The 19,236-nt window shown below is 46.7% G+C and overlaps 1 protein-coding gene across 1 annotated transcript; it reads left to right on the top strand.

Moving 5' to 3' along the window:
- The first annotated feature begins 886 nt into the window (after nt 1–886).
- On the top strand, nt 887–18,572 carry LOC119433953 (guanidinobutyrase). Its single transcript, XM_037701246.2, has 7 exons — nt 887–1,268; nt 5,834–5,959; nt 7,903–8,087; nt 12,520–12,720; nt 15,123–15,270; nt 16,276–16,370; nt 18,340–18,572. Exons 1-7 carry the CDS (start codon nt 1,076–1,078, stop codon nt 18,439–18,441), a joined length of 1,050 nt encoding a protein of 349 aa, XP_037557174.1. The 5' UTR covers nt 887–1,075; the 3' UTR covers nt 18,442–18,572.
- Nucleotides 18,573–19,236: the final 664 nt, after the last annotated feature.

Here is a 19,236-nt window from a genome sequence, read left to right as displayed (position 1 = left end):
ACTCATTGCAAACAAAGGACATTTATTCCAAAAGCTTGCAAGCCGACCGCTGTGCCCACATTTCAGAGGCAACAACAACAACAACAACAACAAATAATAATAATAATAATAATAATAATAATAATAATAATAATAATAATAATAATAATAATAATAATAATAAAAGAAAAACCTCGGTGCGCAAATTACACTTCTGCCATTATTCAAGCTTTCCGCCTACGGAATGTGCTTTGTATACATTCTTTTTTTTTTTAGATTCCCCAACAATAACAACTATACTAGAGATATAAATAAATAGCTAATCCCTCTCTTATTCATTATTTAGAATGACAAGTTCTGTTTCGGAGATGTGTTTTTATTGTTTTGTTAACATAAAGAGCAAGTACCCGTGTTCTCCTTTGACTCATATAGCACTTTCATGAATGTGATAGGTCACTCAGTAGTACGTGAGCCAGGTTCTTGCATGTGGCTACGCCGTCTAGCGCCATCTAGGTGGCTGATGGTCTGAATACTGCTGATGCCGCTGAAGCCGCTGAAATACTCTCTCTCTTTCTCTCTCTTGTCTTCAACTTCCGCAGCAGCGACGGAGAACGCGCTGCTAAGAAAAGAGAGAACGACGGAGGACGTGAATCCAATACCATGAGTCCAGTGCAGTTCAGCTATAGCACTTAATTAGTATTTCATATGAGATAACAGACGATTGGCTAAGGAATGCCAGCACGAGCCCTCAGCCTGTGCCGTGCGAGAGGGCGCGTGCACTGTGTTTATCGTCTCCTTAACAGACTTTAGCTTATCGGCGCGCGTTATCAGAGCCCTGACGAGCTCGAGCATGGCCTCCGTGGTATGTAGCATGTATCGTATAGCACCGTCCAAACGTGCGCGTCGCACATTCCGCCCCACCGCCCTAAAGCGGGCGTCCGACCAGCTGGTGGTTGGACGCCGTCGCTTGGCGGCGTGCGACGCAAGCAACGAGGGCGAGGAGTGGCATCACGCCAGGCGCCGTTTATGTTGCTGTTCGCGTGCACAGAGATAGGCACACACGAGCGTCGAGCGGCGCTCTGACACAGGTTTGGCGATGCAGCAGCAACAGCCGGTGAAACGCGCGCTGCGGGCCCTCCTGCTGGTTCGGCGGCTGGCCGGCAACCTGCGAGACGGGCCGGGTCGACGTCACGGGTCCAACCTGAACCAGCCGCTGTCGGGCAACGACTGCCCGCGACCAGGCGGCATAGCCACCTTCATGCGACTCCCGTACGCGGCCTCGGCGCACGGTGAGTGAAAGCGGCTCCCCTTTCCGGCCGGAAAACCCCGAAGACGCGAAATGCACGCCTGTCGTCGCTGGCCGCACGCGCAGCTGTCTTCTGCCTACTGGTACGCCTCTTTGCCCGTTTCGTTCCCGCCACTTCGTTGCACGATTGTTTGCGTGACAGATCGTTGTGACACGCATGCGCTGAGAAGCGCGGTATTTTTTTCAGCAAGGAAACTGTTATTGAGGAGTACCCACCTGGAGACTGGAAAAGGAGCGTGAACTCACATTTTGTTCCAATACCACCGCGGCGCTGTTTAATCGCGTACATTTTTGTTTGCTGCCTAAGTAGAAAAACAATGCCTCCGTGATGCAGACATCCGCACATACATACATACATACATACATACATACATACATACATACATACATACATACATACATACATACATACATACATACATACATACATACATACATACATACAATACATACATACATACATACATACATACATACATACATACATACATACATACATACATACATACATACATACATATACATACATACATACATACATACATACATACATACATACATACATACATACATACATACATACATACATACATACATACATACATACATACATACATACATACATACATACATACAACTACAAATAGGAGCATCTGGTTAATGCATCTAATGACGACTTTTTTTGTTGACTTTTTCTTCTGATTTCTTACAATTTGCGAACTTTCCCACTTCGCCCATAACACTGCACTTCACCCGTGTCTTTCTACTGTTGCCATCTTTTGACGGGTGCGGAATGACGCGCGATTTGTGCACGATTTACGGAGAGCGGAGTAAGTGCATGAAAACTACACGTAGCTAGAGTATCTAGAGCACAGGTTTTAAACCGAGGTCGCAAGTGCAGCACCCATTCTGTAGAACTGGAACATCGGCACACGATAGCAGCAGTATATATGTCTCGCAAAACTCTGCAAAGCAGACAAGGCAAGGCCACCTGCGGGAAGGGTGAGCGCACGCCGTTTCTGACAAGCTAAAGTGCTTGCGCATATCAGGCCAACTGCCGAGTATACATACTTGTAGCCTATAAACGCCTAACCACGAAAGAAGTTGAGGAAAGCGAGATATTGCCACATGGATTGTACTTTTCTCACGAGCCTTTCTGAAAGATTGCCTCCGTAGTTCGTTGAAACTGATATCGTACAAAAGAATTAAATAAATAAAATGAATAGATCTTAAAATATCACCCGATATCCATCAGGAAACGCTGATAAACGACGACCAAATAGAAATCATTTTAGGTGTCGACACCATTCGGCGTTGAGTTTTCCTACATACCGTGTATTTCAATTTGAACAAAGAATTAATCCAAAGAGCAGAGACTTGTGTACAGTGTCGCTCTTTCAGAAAAAAAAATCAAGAAACAAAGCATCTTGTGGCAATCAAGATACAATGCAGACAACTAGCTATTTTGTGCAAGCTGTCTTTCGCGGAGGTTTTCAGAAATATTTGTTATAAGAACTTCCTGAGCGGCACCCGCGGCGTTAGCGCCATGTTGTCCCGTAAACGCTGTGACGTCAGTTCACAAACCCTATCTTCAATTCAAGCATATCCTTATGTTGAGATAGTTGATGAGTCATGCTTCAGGAAATCAAAGGCGCAAAGAAAGACGCGGACAAAGAACACATACGACGCCCGTCCTGTGGTATGTGTTCTGGTTTGATCTCCCAACTTGGGGGTATTCTTCGGTCATCTGCGCTATCAATGCTAGAGTACAAGGCATGTGTCTAACGGGAAGTGCTTCTTCCGTGCTACATATCATTTTCGCATATCCTGACTAGATATTTTGACAAAAATTGTATAAGAAACTTTGGGCACAGTCGTGCAAGTTAGCACATCAGAAGCAGGTTCCTGCACCATGGTTCAGCGTATATGCTGAGTCTGTGAGTGAGCTCTCTCATCGGAGTTCTTGCCGCGAGCCTCACTTCGGATGTCTACGTACAAAATGCACCATCAGTACTCCAGCCCGACAGTATTGTGCACAGTGCATAATACTCACGCGCCACTGCGAACTCTTACTGCAAGTGATATTGGCAACAATGCGCGAAACACCGCGGGCCTCGCTGTGTGTAATATATTGAGGTACTGTCACTGCCTAGAACATTGGATAAGACCGCCAATTCTTTCGCATAGTTATGGTAACGATAGTTTGTGCCAGAAACTTCTGTTTCCATAATTTTGTTTTGCCGTGAATAAACAAATTCGGGTAGAACTCATCTGCGGTAACTATCTAAGTATGCAAATTGCCGAAACTCGTCTGCATGAGGCGTGTGCTACAGTCGGGCTCCTCTCTCGCGCTTCGATGATGACGATGATGATGATTTACTGGCACCCCCTTTGAAACGGGGCGATGACAAATAATCACCTAGCCTGCTTGCTTCAATCAGGTATGCTATTCTAGCATTTTGTATACTTCTCTTTAATCTTTTTTCTCTTCCTCAAAACTTCTCTATTATACCTTGTAAGGCTACCTATGCCTGTAACGGATCCGGTCGAATCAATCTGTTCCCGCGTTTTTTTTTTTTTTTTTTTCACCAATAGTCTAAACGTCTCTTGCTTATCTCGACTGCTGACGGGTTGATGCTTCCGTCCACTTTAAATTCAAGCGTTTCTGGAAGATGTACGTTATACCTACGGGTCTAACGCCTTTCATTAGGACAGTGTGCTGAGTGGTCTCCGGATTTTTGCTACAGCAGACGCAAGCCACATCTTGTTGCGAATATTTGTTCAGATATATTTTTGTTCTTAGGCAACCAGCTCGAGCCTCAAGTAGCAAGGCGCTGCCCTTTGTGCTATCGTACAGATTTTCCCTTGTAATTTCTTTCTTTCCACGGCGTGGACATCCAGTGGCGCCGCTGCGAAGTCCTTTGCGTGGCCTCCGAGGCTGACCTAGCTGACAAAAACTGACCTAACAATGCCAATAATGCTATTCGCGTTAAAAGCCTTACGCGGAGCATACATCGGCCAACAAGGTTCTGCGCGCAGCCGGCCTGCGGGTGTTTACCGCGCTTATCTCGAAAGAATTGTTGCCTAATCTGTGTGCGTACTATAGCTTGCGTTCGCCAAGGCATGTATCCTTTACCTGCCTGGACTGTCGGCACCGGTAAAAACCAAAGCGAGGAGAGCCGGCAGCGAAGTAAAGAATTTTACGGCACTGTTAAGACAGCGAAAAGACAACGTGTTGCCCTTTCCTCGCGACGGAAAATTTTCGCTAGTACAACTCTGATGATGGCCGTTCAAGGCAACGCACTGCTGAAGAGCTAGAGCTGTGTACTCAAGGCACTTAGGCAAACCTTATAGGCGAAGCTGGTACACGTAAGTTCATTACGCAAGTACATAGCCGTATTTCTCACGGAATATGAAAAGGCATTTATGTAGCTTTTATCAGTGAATCTATCGTGTACGTACTGAAGGTTACGCTGAAATGTTTTTTTCTATAGTACACTGTGTTATTAAATAAGCACATAGATGCTACAAAACGCCGCTGTAGCAAACCAGTTAGCAAACCCGGGTTACCTTCCGAAACGTTAATTCACCTAACAAGAACAATTTAGCGCTATTCGAAATAATAATCCCATGAGTAAACGGCATTCACATAGAAATCCACAAATTAACTGATGTGTATTAAGTTTATTATACCGGCGCCACATTGCAAACGAAGTCCAAGGAGGCAGTGTGGAAACTCTGGCTATCGGTATGAGCTGAACTGAAGATTCACTGCCCCCCCCCCCCCCCCCACTCCTCATCTTTCTCACGCATAAGATAGAATCGAATAGAATACTAGGTTATTCGAACATTTACAAAAATGACCAGTGGCACCAGGATGAGGCGACGGTCCCTCAGACGCACTCGTACAGTCAAGCAACACAATATTCACACATGGATGCGAGGCAGCTGCCTCAGAGTTACAAGTTTAGTGACAAGCAACAGCGCAAATTTGAAATCAACAGTTTAGTGATAACAGCGCAAATTTGAAATCATTAGCATAATGTGAGGATATGTTAATATTGCATGCAAGATAACAAGTGTGATTTTTTTTTTTTTTAGACGCTTAAATCGCTCAACGGATTTTATATCGTTAGACACAACGTATAGGAAAGGAAAACGATCAAGAAATGTTGCTATACCATGTTCACTTAGTGAGGAAGCGTACTTAGTTCGACTGCGCGGTACAATAAACCGCGTCTCCCTGAAGTTCTAGGCACTGCATTTCGCATATATTTCCATAAATTCGTCAGGGTAACCACGACTTTGAGCTAAAAACAATCAAAGAATTTTTAAGCTGTATGAAGCGTTTAAAAGGAAGCATCTTCGGCCATATGAAATATGTGTGGAATTTTCATTGTGTCTAAGCAATTGATATAGCAATAATAATATTTGTTAAAATAATAATAGTAAACAAATAAAAAAAAACGTCTTAAATTGTGTCGCCTTTAATGGAAGCATTTTGCATGAAAGATATTTCTTGCAAACTTGGAATTGTGCGTGGCGCAGGTCTGGACGTGGCCGTGTACGGGGTCCCCTTCGACTGCGGCACATCGAACCGCAGCGGGGCCCGGTTTGGTCCCCGCCAAGTGCGCTGCGAGTCGTCGCTCCTCAGGCCGCACAATATGGCCACCCGTGGGTATACACGCTATACGTGTGCGCTGCTGTGCTGCCGCTGCTTGCAATACGCTTTGAGCGCGGTGCTTGTTCGCCGTCTTTCGACAGCGTCCGTTTATATGCGCTCGATTGCACGGACCAAGAACACCCTCCGAGTGATGGCACCACGAAAGCGCAGTATACACGCGTCCTGGCTCGTATTCAAGTCGAATAGCCTTCCGCTCAGTTTGAAATGTATAAATGGTATTCCAGACACCCGCTTTATGAGTGAACGGTTGTACGGTCAATACGGCTCCGAGCGCGTACATATAGGAGAGAAACTGAGCAGACGGAATCCGAGATGGACGAAGACAGAGTCGACAGAGGCGTCTCCTTCCTTTTTTTCGTGCGCTTGAGGTGTTTATTTATGGATTGGAAATGTTGACAACAGGCACACTATGTCGTCGGCTTCTGCACAGCTATAAATTTTTAAATGAATGAAGGATGGTGATTGGGGAAGTGAAACATTTCAGCTATTATTGAGCAGTCCGCAGCCAAAGATGAAGTATTCAATTGGCATTAAATAATAATAATAATAATAATAATAATAATAATAATAATAATAATAATAATAATAATAATAATAATAATAATAATAATAATTGCAAAACGATAGTCTATATCACACCCTGACGTATGGACTGCATATAGAAGGTATACCTGGTTTGAATAGACGGTAAGGTTGAGAATGTCTACTGTAAATGCTGGGGGGGCATCTGCCGCAATTATTGGCATGTAGGTCAACCTGTTTCTTAAGTGTTGTCAGAAACACTGCAGGGGGGAATCGGGACTGGGCGAGGAGGGCGATATATAATTATGATGTGAAAGAAAGTCAGCTTGTTAACGCGGCAAAAACGCAACCTTGCGACCTGCTCACCCCAAATTTCGATGCTTGTGATTTACCTCTCCTGCCTGACCTTGCCGAAAATTCAACGCAATAAGGGCGTGCTCGTCTCCCCGCAGTGAGGGGCGTGATCATGATTACGCTCTCGGTCTCTGAGTGAAAATAGAATCAGCCTCTCCGCAGACCAACCCATGTGGCGCATACCTTCGCGTACTGGAAGCTCCGTATTACACCAAATGCACGCTAAGATAAAGTTTTGTACCCTTCTAATTATTTGCTGTCCTCTCAAGAAAGCACTAATAATGGTCGGCCTGCATTCAATTCTTTTTTTTTTCTTTCCCTGGGGCCACTGTTGTTGGCTACTACAACTTGTTTGATTGGCATTTGTGGCTGAGCAATTGCGATAAATGCGACAATAATTTGTGACGCTCACGCGTTTTTCAGCGTTGAGAAAAATTATCACCTGAGCCATCTCACCTGACCAGCCTTGCATGGCGAATAAGGCCTTCCGGCCAACCTGCCTTGTCTCTCTGAGAATATTGTGTAATACATATGATTTTATCAGAACTATTCAGCGACGGTTATCTTCAGCGTTCATACGAGAAAAGGTAGGACTTTACATCGCTTCATTCAGCGACGCACACTTACACTACTCGTATATATAAGTTCGACACTTCATGATTAATCCTAAAGTCCCAACTACGTGCGCGGAGCGTATTTCCGGTGTATTTCATAAATGCGTATGTTTGGCGTGGTGTCACCTAGTGGTGATGTGTGCATTTCCCACCACGCGATAATCAGGTTGTTAGCAAGGTTGAAAAGTATATACCGTGGAGTGTTCGCATTAATCGGCAATCAGGTGCAAGATATTTCGGTCAAGATGCTAACACAGTATCATACAACGTAAAAATGGACGCCCCGACGCTGAAAGACGCTTTGCTGAAGACACGTAGTTCTATGGGGTCCCCCCTCCCCCGGATGCGCGTTTTACGGACGCAGCGAGAGAACCTTCCGCGTCATTTGGCGTGCCGTTGAAGATGGTCAGATGAAGAACTCGGCGAGCCTATTTCGTTCGCAGGCGCGGCGCCCTATGACAACCTCCAGGTGGCTGACGTGGGCGACGTGCCGGTCACCATGTACGACACGCAGCGCGCCGTGGGTGACATCGAGCGCTTCGTGCGGGGTCTGCTGAGCCACGGCTGCGTGCCCGTGGGCATCGGCGGCGACCACACCACCACCTATCCCGTGCTGAGGGCGATCAAGGTCGGGCCAACTGCATCCTTCGTTTGCCAAATAGTTCTATATCTCGCAGTGCATGTACGTCCTGACGTCACCGTTTTATTCCTTAACTCGGTGCCGCTTAGATAACACGATATATACGAGCTTGGAGCTGCAACATCTCAACAGCGGACAGTGTCTATGGCACGGCGCTGATGAAAGCGTGAACTTGGTAAGCGACACTGCTCGCTTGTGACCATTTCTTTCTTTTTTTCATGTTATAGGGTATGTGTCTACTTGTGTGGCGTCACAGCCCAAATCGCAAAAGCCTTGTGTCGTGTAGGTGGCGCTGCCAAACGCTATAGACCACCATCAGCCGCGCGTTTCCGTTGTCTCCGTGCGTTGACAGCATGCAAAACTAGCTGCTCCTTCAGTTTCGTAATGTGCGTATAAAACGGTCAGCATTAGATTCTTTTTCGTTCCTTACGAGAGTCACCGGCTCGTACAGGTGAGTAAATTGGTAGGTTGCCATATATGGCCATAGTTTTGATGCTGCCATCTCTTGCGGTTCTCGATAACCCCTCGTGTTGTTTCGAGGATGGTGTAGACGTTGGAAACAGATGTCTTGCTTTGCAGGCGTGCGTTAACTCGTCTCAACCACATGCGAGAGAGAGAGATAGAGAGATAAATTTTCACCGTACGATATAGCATCGCATGTGTACAGAGAAGCCTAAATAATCTATGGATGGAAGGGAAGAGTATATACGCCCGAAAAGGAAACCACGTGTAGCCACATTGTCAAGCATAGTCCACCCTCTCAGCCCATGTTTTTATATAGACCTTTTACAGCAAGCAGTGCGCGCACCACGCACCAGGGCCGCTATTTTGTAGCGATGCCTTTAAAGTAATAATGCCTTCTCGCGCTTATCGCGCTTTGTCAGTGGTCAGAGCGACGGTCCGCTCACGATATCAACGTTGATAACGCGAGCGGACCGTCGCTCTGACCCATGACAAAGCGCGAAAAGCGCGAAAAGGCATTATTACTTTAAAGGCATCGCTACAAAATACCCGCCCAGGGGCGGCCACGGGCCAGCCGTCATTAAACGCCTTCTGAATCAAGAGCAAGCAGGCATTAGCCGTCGCCCGCCGCTCCAGCAACGTTAAGCCGAAAGCCAAAGTGCGATAAGATCACGGCCACGCGCTGTATGCTGTAGGTGCATACAGCACGCCAGCGTGCTGACAGCGACTGTCCGCGATCATCGAGTGAGTTCATGTTTGCAGGTGCGCGCATGACACCGAGCTTGTTAATCTAGTTAGTAAGCAAATGTTTATAGCACTTCATACAGCTGATAAAACTACTAACTTTATTGCGTATAGCTGTCTAATAATTTGCTATCGCAATCAATGCTTCGCATTTCGAGCGAAACTGCAATTTTTAGAGCTCAGCTCCTAGGCGCCCGTTCCTGCGTTGAGCATCGGCGTTCCTCGGCATCCTCGGCGTAACCGAACGAACGAGCACTGTGAAGAATGAAAGAGCGAACGCGAAGCGCAGTGGGGGATGAAAGAGCGAACGCGGATGATGAAAGACGGCGATAGCGAAGAGAGTGCGAGGAGGAAAACGGAGGAGGAGGGTATGGCGAAAGCGTGAGAAGAAAAGCGTAGTGGTGCGCAAGACAGACAATACGGCGACAATCGTTACGAGGTGGCGTCAGAGTAGCACGCTTCGTCTGTTCACCGATGACGTTCAGCAATAATGCATGGCGCGAGCGTATCCACCGATACCTTATATGGAAATGAAGTGCTGCATGAGCGCAGGTCTGTTTGCGGCGGCTGCGGCGGCTGCTGTGAACGTGTGACTCGCGCGCTGCCTCTCGCGTTCTCCCGATTAAGGCTCATTCACACTAAGCCGACACGACACCGATTTTGGTCTGCCGACTGTTGGCGACAGCAGTTTGCAGGACGGAAAACGCTGCGGTCAACGGTTTAAAGGAAGGAAAAGGCTGTCGCCAACAGTCGGCAGACGAAAATCGGTGTCGTGTCGGCTTGATGTGAATGAGCCTTTAGCGAGGCAGTCACGCCACACTTCGCTCCGTTTGCAACGGGCCGCACGAGACAGATTGTCCGCGCCAGCCAATACATCGCGAAATGAAAGCACGTACAGATCTGCGCTGAAATTTCGCACTAAGGAGCATCGTAATAGTCGGTGATTTTTTTTTTGTTGTTGTTGTTCACGTGTGCGCGAATACATTTTAACTTGCCCTGTAAGTAATCAGAAAACCATTCCCAAATGATCTGATCAGCGCTAGCGACAAGAATTAGAGTATACTTCTCGACATGTTTCTTGTATGACCTTACTTTGTCTAATAAATATTCAAATTCAAATTCAAATTACGTGGTCGGAACTAACCCCCATGGTCGTAGCAGGTAGCAGACATGAGTGCGACTGTTTTCACAACAAATCCATGCAGGGGCAGGGCTTCGCCTTGATGACGTGTCACCATTTTCTTTTTTTTTTCCTCTCTGTTTGGTGGCGTGGAACGGAGAACACGCTGGGCTGGTGGTGACTAGACACAACTGTGGCTGCTGTTAAGGGATCGATAGTATTCCTAAATAAACGCATCACTGTTTTGATGATCCAAATATAATCTCACTATCAGGGAGGGAGCAGTCTAGCTGACTGGAGCAGTACTTTTTTTATTTGGGGTGTTGCTATACGCTGCGCTCCGCAACACCCCAACGACCGCCGCTTCGCGTCGGCGCCCAGCACCGCGGCTTCCGCCGCGGTACCGGAGCACAACCGACCGCGCCGCCAAACAGACAGGGAAAAAAAAGGAAATGGTGATACGTCATCGAGGCGAGGCCCCGCCCCTGCACGGATTTGTTGTGAAAACGGTCGCACCCCGCAAACATGCATTTCCTGCGCGAGCGCACACGCCTATTCCCGAACGAAGTGTTAACGAGGATAACAGGCGCATGGCCGTAACAGCGCTACAAATCTGCCGCTGTAAAGTCTAGAATATAAAGGGTAAAAGCCAACATCAGGCTGCTACATCGTCGCCTTAAGCCAGTACGCTTGCCCACTATTAAGATTGCAGCGCAGATAGAATGGATAAATCAAAGGTACAGTCAAACGCATTAACAACACTGACAACATGCGTACTTACTTCACGACACTTCCCTTGAATCCGTCAACTCATACAAATAACTAGGTGTTCATATTTCACGTAACTTATCATGGCATACGCACATCGAACACGTCACTAATAACGCTATAACCAGGTTCTTGGATACTTCCGTCGAAATTTCTCTGCTGCGCCTCTGCCGATAAAAGCACAGCTTCCTGTGATTGCCTTTAAAGAAAGCCCGCGAAATACAAAAGCAGCCACGTGATAGCACCTAGGGACTTTAATAGCGCCACTTTTTCAGCGCCCCCATACAACAGATCAGTAAAGGACATTATTTGTATGCTTTTTTTTTTCGAGGCTCACTCGCGTGCCCTGTCGCGATCGGGAGCACAGAGCAAGCGGCGGTGATGAAGGTGGGTCGCGCTTCGACGTGACGTGGCATAAACATATCATTCGCTCCACTTTTGAAATGAAGCCCGAACACACAAGGCAAGAAAAAAAAAGAAACTTGAGTAAATCTTGACCGCAGAACTGTTTAATAGGGAAGGAAAATGCAATTGTCATGTTCTTCTATTCGTTCGCGATCATATCTTATACTAGCGAGAGTTGCTGGCTCGTACCTTGCGGCCACTTGAAACGCCAAGCCCGTCGCGGAACCGCTGTACAGATATGTGTATTTCATTTCTTGATCGATCGTCTGGGAGCGCTGAAATGGTGGCGCTATCACGTGGTTGTTTTTGTATTTCGCAGGCTTTCTTTAAAGGCACTTACAAGAAGCTCCATCAATGGTATTTGGTTACAAACATTTCAGTCGGCCATTTTTAAATATGATCTACAACTTTCGTATTGGCACTTTCTTAGTGAAGCCAATATTTAAAAAGTTAGGCAATTAGTTTATACTAATTAATTGACTTTGCAAAACGAAAAAAATGCCGCAGACCAGGACACACGAACCTCAACACCACTGAGTTGGTTTGCGCCTCCGAGCACATTCCGTCGTTTTTAAAACTTTGGCTACTCATAGCTGATACACCTTGTATATGAAAGATAGGAATTTGACCAGGACATATTCAATCCTTCGTTGGACAGGTCATTTCGCTGTAGAAGCGTTCGTTGTAGAGGCGTTCGACTGTATACTTACACCGCCACTGCAGCTTTCGGCAAAGTCTTGTGTCGTCTACCCACTCACTGCTCACCGTGGTGACCGAAATAGCTGCTGTCTGAGCCTTGCCTACGGCCACCGTGGCCATTGTAATCAAGCTAGCAAACACCGATCAGACGGCGCTCAATGTCGGGCGCGGTCACGTGAGCAAATATGGGGCTGTAAAAGGTCTATATGGTGACCGCTGCAGGAGAAGCATGGTCCCGTGGGGCTGCTGCACCTGGACGCGCATGCGGACGTGAACCCGACCATGATGCACTGTGAGGTGGCGCACGGCACGCCTTTCTACCGGGCCGTCCAGGAGGGCCTGCTGGACACGCGCCGCGTCGTACAGATCGGCCTGCGCGGCTCCGTCTACGGACCCAACGAGGAGCGATGGAGCCTGCAGCACGTGCGTACACACACCGCTCGTTACGGCCTGCTGACCATTTGCGAAACGACTCGGCGCGCGCGGACAACACTGGAGACGTCGGTTTCCCTCGGCTGGACCACTGATTTCCCGTGAAATCCTGTTGATTCCTTCAGTGACGCGCTCGGCAGTGCAACATTGGAAGCTATTGTCACGCAGATAAGACACAACTGAGAGAGCACGTGGTTACAGGAGCCCTGTGACGAGGCAAATATGTAGAGGGCTAATATAGTCATGTTCCAGCTATGTTCCATATATGGTTCCGGCGAACGGGCGCGGCGTTGACCGCATGTGCAAAACAGATCTGTTTTCCATCGCGTATATAGTTTAAAGGTATATGTATATCTGGAAGCGAAGCTTCCATATCGAAGCAACCTCCTTGATAGAAACTCACATGTCTAGTAAGTGGTGGCGTGATGCAACCATGGTCCATCTGTCTGTTGTGGGAACAACTTCTGTCGGGAAAAAAAATTCATAAAATGGTGCATATCCCACGCACTGTGGGAATCGATGTTATGAGAAGCATTTTGCAAGTACCTAGCTACCCAGCATTGTTTAGGGGTTCTGCAAAGCGTTACCAGATGAACCAACGTGTTTGTGTAAATTGAATAGTTGTATGTGTTGGTCGCAAACGCACGTGTGTGTGACGACAGAACCCAGGTGAAACATTTTGCAGGTACCTGGCTATCTAGCATTGCTTGGGGTTCCGCAAACCGTTACCAAATGAACCAATGTGGTTGGGTATGCGCTACCTCTCCACTAATAAAATGGTAAAAGGTAAATGCAACGGAAGATATAATTACAAGATATAAACGCTAAACAACCAAAATTTCGAAGAAGGGTGATAGAGACCTCTATTAAGGTAACATGCGACAACGTAGAAATTCGCCGGACCAAATCCTAACACATGACTCGTGCTTTCCTCGTTGAAGGCTGGCTAACTCTAAGACGAGTTGGACATTTAGTGCATCCTGGTCTTGGGACGGCTACTGTACAGCAACACTTGTCCAAGTCTTTGTAACGATAAGGTCAACGCTGGATGCGAATTGTAATACCAACGCAGATGCGTACATAATACTTTTGCGTCTGGTTGCAACCCATTCAAACATGCAACGATTTAGTACGAGCCCCCGCATAGCGAAAGCAAAATTCAGCTCCCTAGCGACGAGTCATTTTGGAAAAGTTAAGTTCTTTTGGCGTCTCTTGGAGCTCTGCGGCTTGCCTGACCACAGCTTCACGAAGTAGTGCATTCCTGACTTTTAGTAGCGACTCTCGTTTCAAGTTGGAAGCAGCGTCGCCATATTTTCTTGCAAGGATGCCACCAAAACATCATTCAAGGTCCGCTATAATTCATTGCGAATTGTTGTGAATCCGTTAAAAATTGGCTGTGAGAAACTTTAGCTATAGAGAAAATCAAATATTGTAAAGAGGCATTTTTAATACAAGAAAGTATCGATTATTATGCTGGCAACGCTGTATATGCAGTAAAAGCCAAAAGAAACCTGTTTAAGTATGTCTACGGCAAAGTATTCTTTTGAAAACATTCTAAAAATATATCTTTACAAAATGAGCTGGAAGGTGATGATGCGAATAGTCACGTTATCGCAGCGTCTATTATTAATTACGTGCATTACAAATCACTGCTGCCATTCCAATAAAGCAAGATTGAAAGTCCGCTAGAAATCACTAAACATCCTTAAAAACTCGCTGTAAATGAAACTAAAAAAGTTTCATGCAACAGAGGCTAAAAAATCTGCTATATCAGCTAGAACCTTATTTTATTCCGCCTAAAGATCATGTCAGAAAAAAATCCACTAATGTTGGAATACTGTTTGGCAATACATTAGGCTGCTACACAAATGAGCAGACAAAGCATCCGGGCCGTCCGAACGCCCGGATGCGTTCGGACGGCCGTTATGGGCCAGAAAGTGCGACGTTGTTTATTTGTTCAGAAATTCTGTCACGTAATTCTCAAACGACAGCTGACTTATGGTCCAAAATATCGAAAGCTTATAGAGCCGGTTAAATATAAAAGCAAACGAGCCTGTCATGAGCACCTCTCCTCTCATGCTGTCAGATGTACCATTGTGAAATGCTCGCGGACTCCTTCATTTAGAATCGCAAGAGTCTCTGCACTTAGGTGCCCCGTCAGTAGAGGCTGAGCCCGAAGGAAAGATAGCTGTAGGGAGAGCACAGGGGAGGACTAACCCTTCGTACTAAAAGCGAGAACAGTGCTTCCGTTTGCGGACGCGTAGTCGAAGGGGCATGCCATATAATCGTGCCGCGCAGCGACTCTGCGCCGCAGCGTGCGGGCGTTCTCGTCGGGGGAGGCCGCTTGCTCGCCGCCATTACTCCACATGCGGCGCCGGCTTGCTCGCGTGCAGGGCTTCCACATCATCCAGGCGCAGGAATGCTGGTTCAAATCTATGGTGCCCATCATGGAGACCAAGGTGCTGCCCGTGCTGGGCTCCGGCCCCGTCTATATATCTTTCGACATCGATTGTCTGGACCCCGCATTCGCCCCGGGCACTGGTGAGAGGCGCCAGGAATTAAGCACGCGCGCACCATTCCCCCGCCCCACTTTATTGCTTTTTCGACATTCGAGTGGCTCGCGCGCTTTTAACGCGCATTACTTTATGAATGCCTCCGGGCTCCCGTCCTCCCGGTGCCCTTGCCTTGCTTTCTTCTTTTCTTTTCTTTTTGGGTGTTCTGCTGCCGCTGGCCCTCTATGTTCCTTGTGAATTTGCACCCCTCCCTTCCTCCGTGCTGCGGCCCATCAATATATGGGCCAAAAGGACGATGAAAAGAAAGTCGCACGGGAGCCCGGAAGCGGCTTGGCGAAATGCGATGACGAGAACGACGACGATATGGGCTTGTTGGAGGGTCCGCGGAAAGGAGCCGAGGCGCTCGCTAATATCGTCCCCAAGATGTCAGCTGCCGTGGCGACTTCATACAGCAGATTCTGCGTTAAATTCGTGTCCAGTTGCTATTTGTGCTTAATTTTTAGCTTTGCCGAATCATTGAAGAGCTTTATTCGCATGCATATATGTATTATGTGTATAAGCATGCCCTTTAGGTCTACTTTCTGGCTTCCCTTTCTCATTAGAACGTGACTGAAACTGTAGGCGGTGCGGTACTAACTGTTCGTATAGTTGTAGTTAATAAGATTTTATGCCACTAAGCTGTGTAGAAAGTAAACATTTTACTGCAGACCAGGAACTGCATCCCTGCCTGCAGCGCCATGTATGGGTTTAGTCTCACTGCGCACGCGCAGGCGCGTCAGAACCTGCTGAGCGCCTGCCCAGTGGAATCGTGCACAAGCGGCTCTGCACCAATATCATAAGCTTCGTTTTTGGAGAGAACACATTAAAGTTTGCCAAATAGTGCTCGAAATTTGAAAGCATTAAAATTCTTTAAGCAATTTGGCACGTGCATGTGAGCTTGGTGTTGAGGGTTTTACGCCTGTGTGATGAGCACAGCGTTGCTTTACCTACAGTAAGCGCTCAGCGTGCTATGTGGTACTGCGTTCTCTTTCAGGTACTCCAGAAATCGGTGGTTTGACAAGTGCACAGGCGCTCGAGGTCATACGCAGCTGCAAGGGACTCAACATCGTTGGGGCTGACTTAGTTGAGGTAAACAGCGATCGCTGTAGCATCGATCACAATTCCATCTTTACAAAAGGAGAAGAACGTATTTCCCCGAGTATAATCAGCATGAGAGCTAGCTTGAGCACCTGTCGACAACCTTATTCCGTCAACTTCCGAGGGTCAGTCAACAAAGCCCTTAAGTGGTGCACGAAAGTCCTGCTTAGCACCCCATTCGCTGTAACAACGAAGGAATACGTAGCCTAATCGACGCGCGAATACTCGAAACAATTTAGGAGCACATTTATATGAATTCTTGCACAGAGTGCTGTGGGAGCTAAGCGGGCAGGAGGCTCTTCCCTTACTCTTTTAACTCACGCACTGACATCATCGTGTACAGCCAACCCCATGTTACAGTGATTATAGCTCACTGTAACCATGTGTCGATGGCGCGCACGTATCGCATGCCAGGGTTGCTTCTTCAGTACTAGCATAGCCCCTCAATATTTTTTATTAAGGGACTATGGTATTAGATAGACAGACAAGCGAACAGCGGCTTCGCAAAGACATTATCGAAGTCAAGAACGATGCAGGCTATGTGCTACCTATAGCTGTTCGAACAAAATGCCGGCTGTACAGCCTGGAAGTGCGGGATGTTCGGCGGGATGTTCGGCAGGAAGTTCGCCAGCATCAAGCTAGTGCTTCTCCTGCGTGAAGGAGACCCTTGTGTGTGTTCAAATGCAATTAAGACCACGAAGAACGCTCAGATTTGACAATAAGTGATTAAATATGCGCGCACGGCTATAGGCACAAAATGCATCATAATGAATGCTTATTTTTCGGGTCACTTGGAACAGAACAGTGAGTGGTGCTTCATTTGAAGAATACATTGAGTTACAAAGTTTGTTTTCCACAATGGCGCATACCACTATGGGGGTATGTGGTTAATGGGGGTACGTAGGGTACGTGACGGTACACCCTACGGGACCAATAATCAAATGGATTAGGAAAACTTAATTCAGTCCTGTCTAGTAAGCAACGGAAACATTAGGGCGAAAATCAAAGGAAATGGTAGCATATAGCATTACGAATTTAGCAACCAAACCGCCTTGAAACAATAGCAATTCCTGAACAGCTGAGCAAACATATGACAGTGTTCACTTGAGAAGCCTGTTGGACCCTGTGACACTGTCTTGGACACAGCAAATTACACGCCTCTCCCACCCATTCCAGATATCGGTCATATATCACGTGGAAAAACTAACATTTCATAAATCTACCAAGATCTGTTTGCACAGTAATGACAAAAATATTACGCCGTTTATGCAGAAGCATATATTTTCGAAGGCGCTGAAGCATACAAATAGGTATAGGTACAATGACTGGAATGATACATTTCACAAATATGCGAAATTGAAGCTGAGCACTATAATGAAGTCATTTCTGCTTAGCAGAAATCTTAAGACAAGGGATCACTTTCGGAGTATCCGTACTTAAAACGGCTAGGAAATTCATTGGTGTTCCACTCAATATTCTTCCAAAAGCGTCTCTCTAGCACTTCGGGACAATCTTAAATGAACGCCAATGCATTTCTAGCAGATTTGGGGGAAGGATATCACGAAAATGGCACTAGGTTTAGGGTGTCTGTTAAGCAGACACGGCTTCACAACTGCTCGGCTTGTCAACATGTCAACATGGGATCGAAAGTAAATGAAAAAGTTAATTGGTGAATATTTTAATTACCTAACTTTACAGAGCGATTTATCAAGCATGTAATGTCCGCCTATTCCAGAAATCCGCCTAAGAAGGCGGAATGGCGCAATCTGTCGCATTCGACTTTTGTAAGGTCGGTTTTGAAAAGCAGGTGGTTTATATGTTGCCACGTGTCATACAGACGGTTTTCAACTCATACGATTACGTAATCGGTCTCTTACAGCGCTTCGGAAACGATACGTTAAATGAGCCTTTAATCAAACGCCACCTAAATGTATTCCTTGTGTGTGTGCACCATTTGCAGGTTTCACCACCGTACGACACGAGCGGCAACACTGCATTGACGGCCGCTAACCTGCTCTTCGAGATGATCTGCGTCTTACCAGGAGTGAAGTGCCTGGATTAGGAGCCAAGGAAAAAATAAAGTTGTGCCAGTGCACAGCGTACATTGGCCAGTGTGTATGTGCTAGGTACAGCATAAGTGACGTGATCGATATTCCAGACGTTATTGTTAATCAATAAATTGCGCGCACACAACGGCCGCTTGTTTTTGCATTCTCTTGTGCTTGCGCAATCCAGCTTTATGATTTCTACGACAAGGAGGTCTTTCTCTATATAGAATCGAGAGCCCAATGACTATTGTGTAATGTACATAGGACGTTCCTCCGACGTCCTCATTCCTGGACCTGACAGCGTTAACTTGAAATCACCAGAAATATTAAATACGTGTAATACTCACGTCTTTACTGCAGCGACGCGCACTGACAAAACAAAAAAAAATGTGGCGGAACCCATCTCCCGATGACTGTGGACTGAAATGCGATTAGCATTCAAGCGGTGTAGTGACACACCGTATTGCTGAAGTCAGGTTTATTTAAAATTTGTAGTGGATCATTCTGAGGCTTACGTTGCTTGGCTGCATGTGACGCGCACTGTCTCCGGTACCGACCCACTTTGCTATGGCACTCGCTTGCCAAGGTCGCCCATGAGCATGTCGACGATGCAGTGGCGACGATGGAATGACGTCGATGGAACGTCAGAGAAAGGTTGGCGACAAACGAAGACAAGCGCCGACTTCCAACTGATTTTTATTTTCACAAAAGAGCACACATATATATAGGGGTGCACATGCGCGATTCCACACTGACGCTTGCTCATGTCTATGAAAACGCAAAACGCTCGACACCAGTCATTGTCAAAG

The sequence above is a fragment of the Dermacentor silvarum genome, chromosome 1 (assembly GCF_013339745.2).
Source record: "Dermacentor silvarum isolate Dsil-2018 chromosome 1, BIME_Dsil_1.4, whole genome shotgun sequence".
In the NCBI taxonomy this organism is placed as follows: Eukaryota; Metazoa; Arthropoda; class Arachnida; order Ixodida; family Ixodidae; genus Dermacentor; species Dermacentor silvarum.
This window is presented reverse-complemented; position numbering and strand designations above follow the sequence as displayed.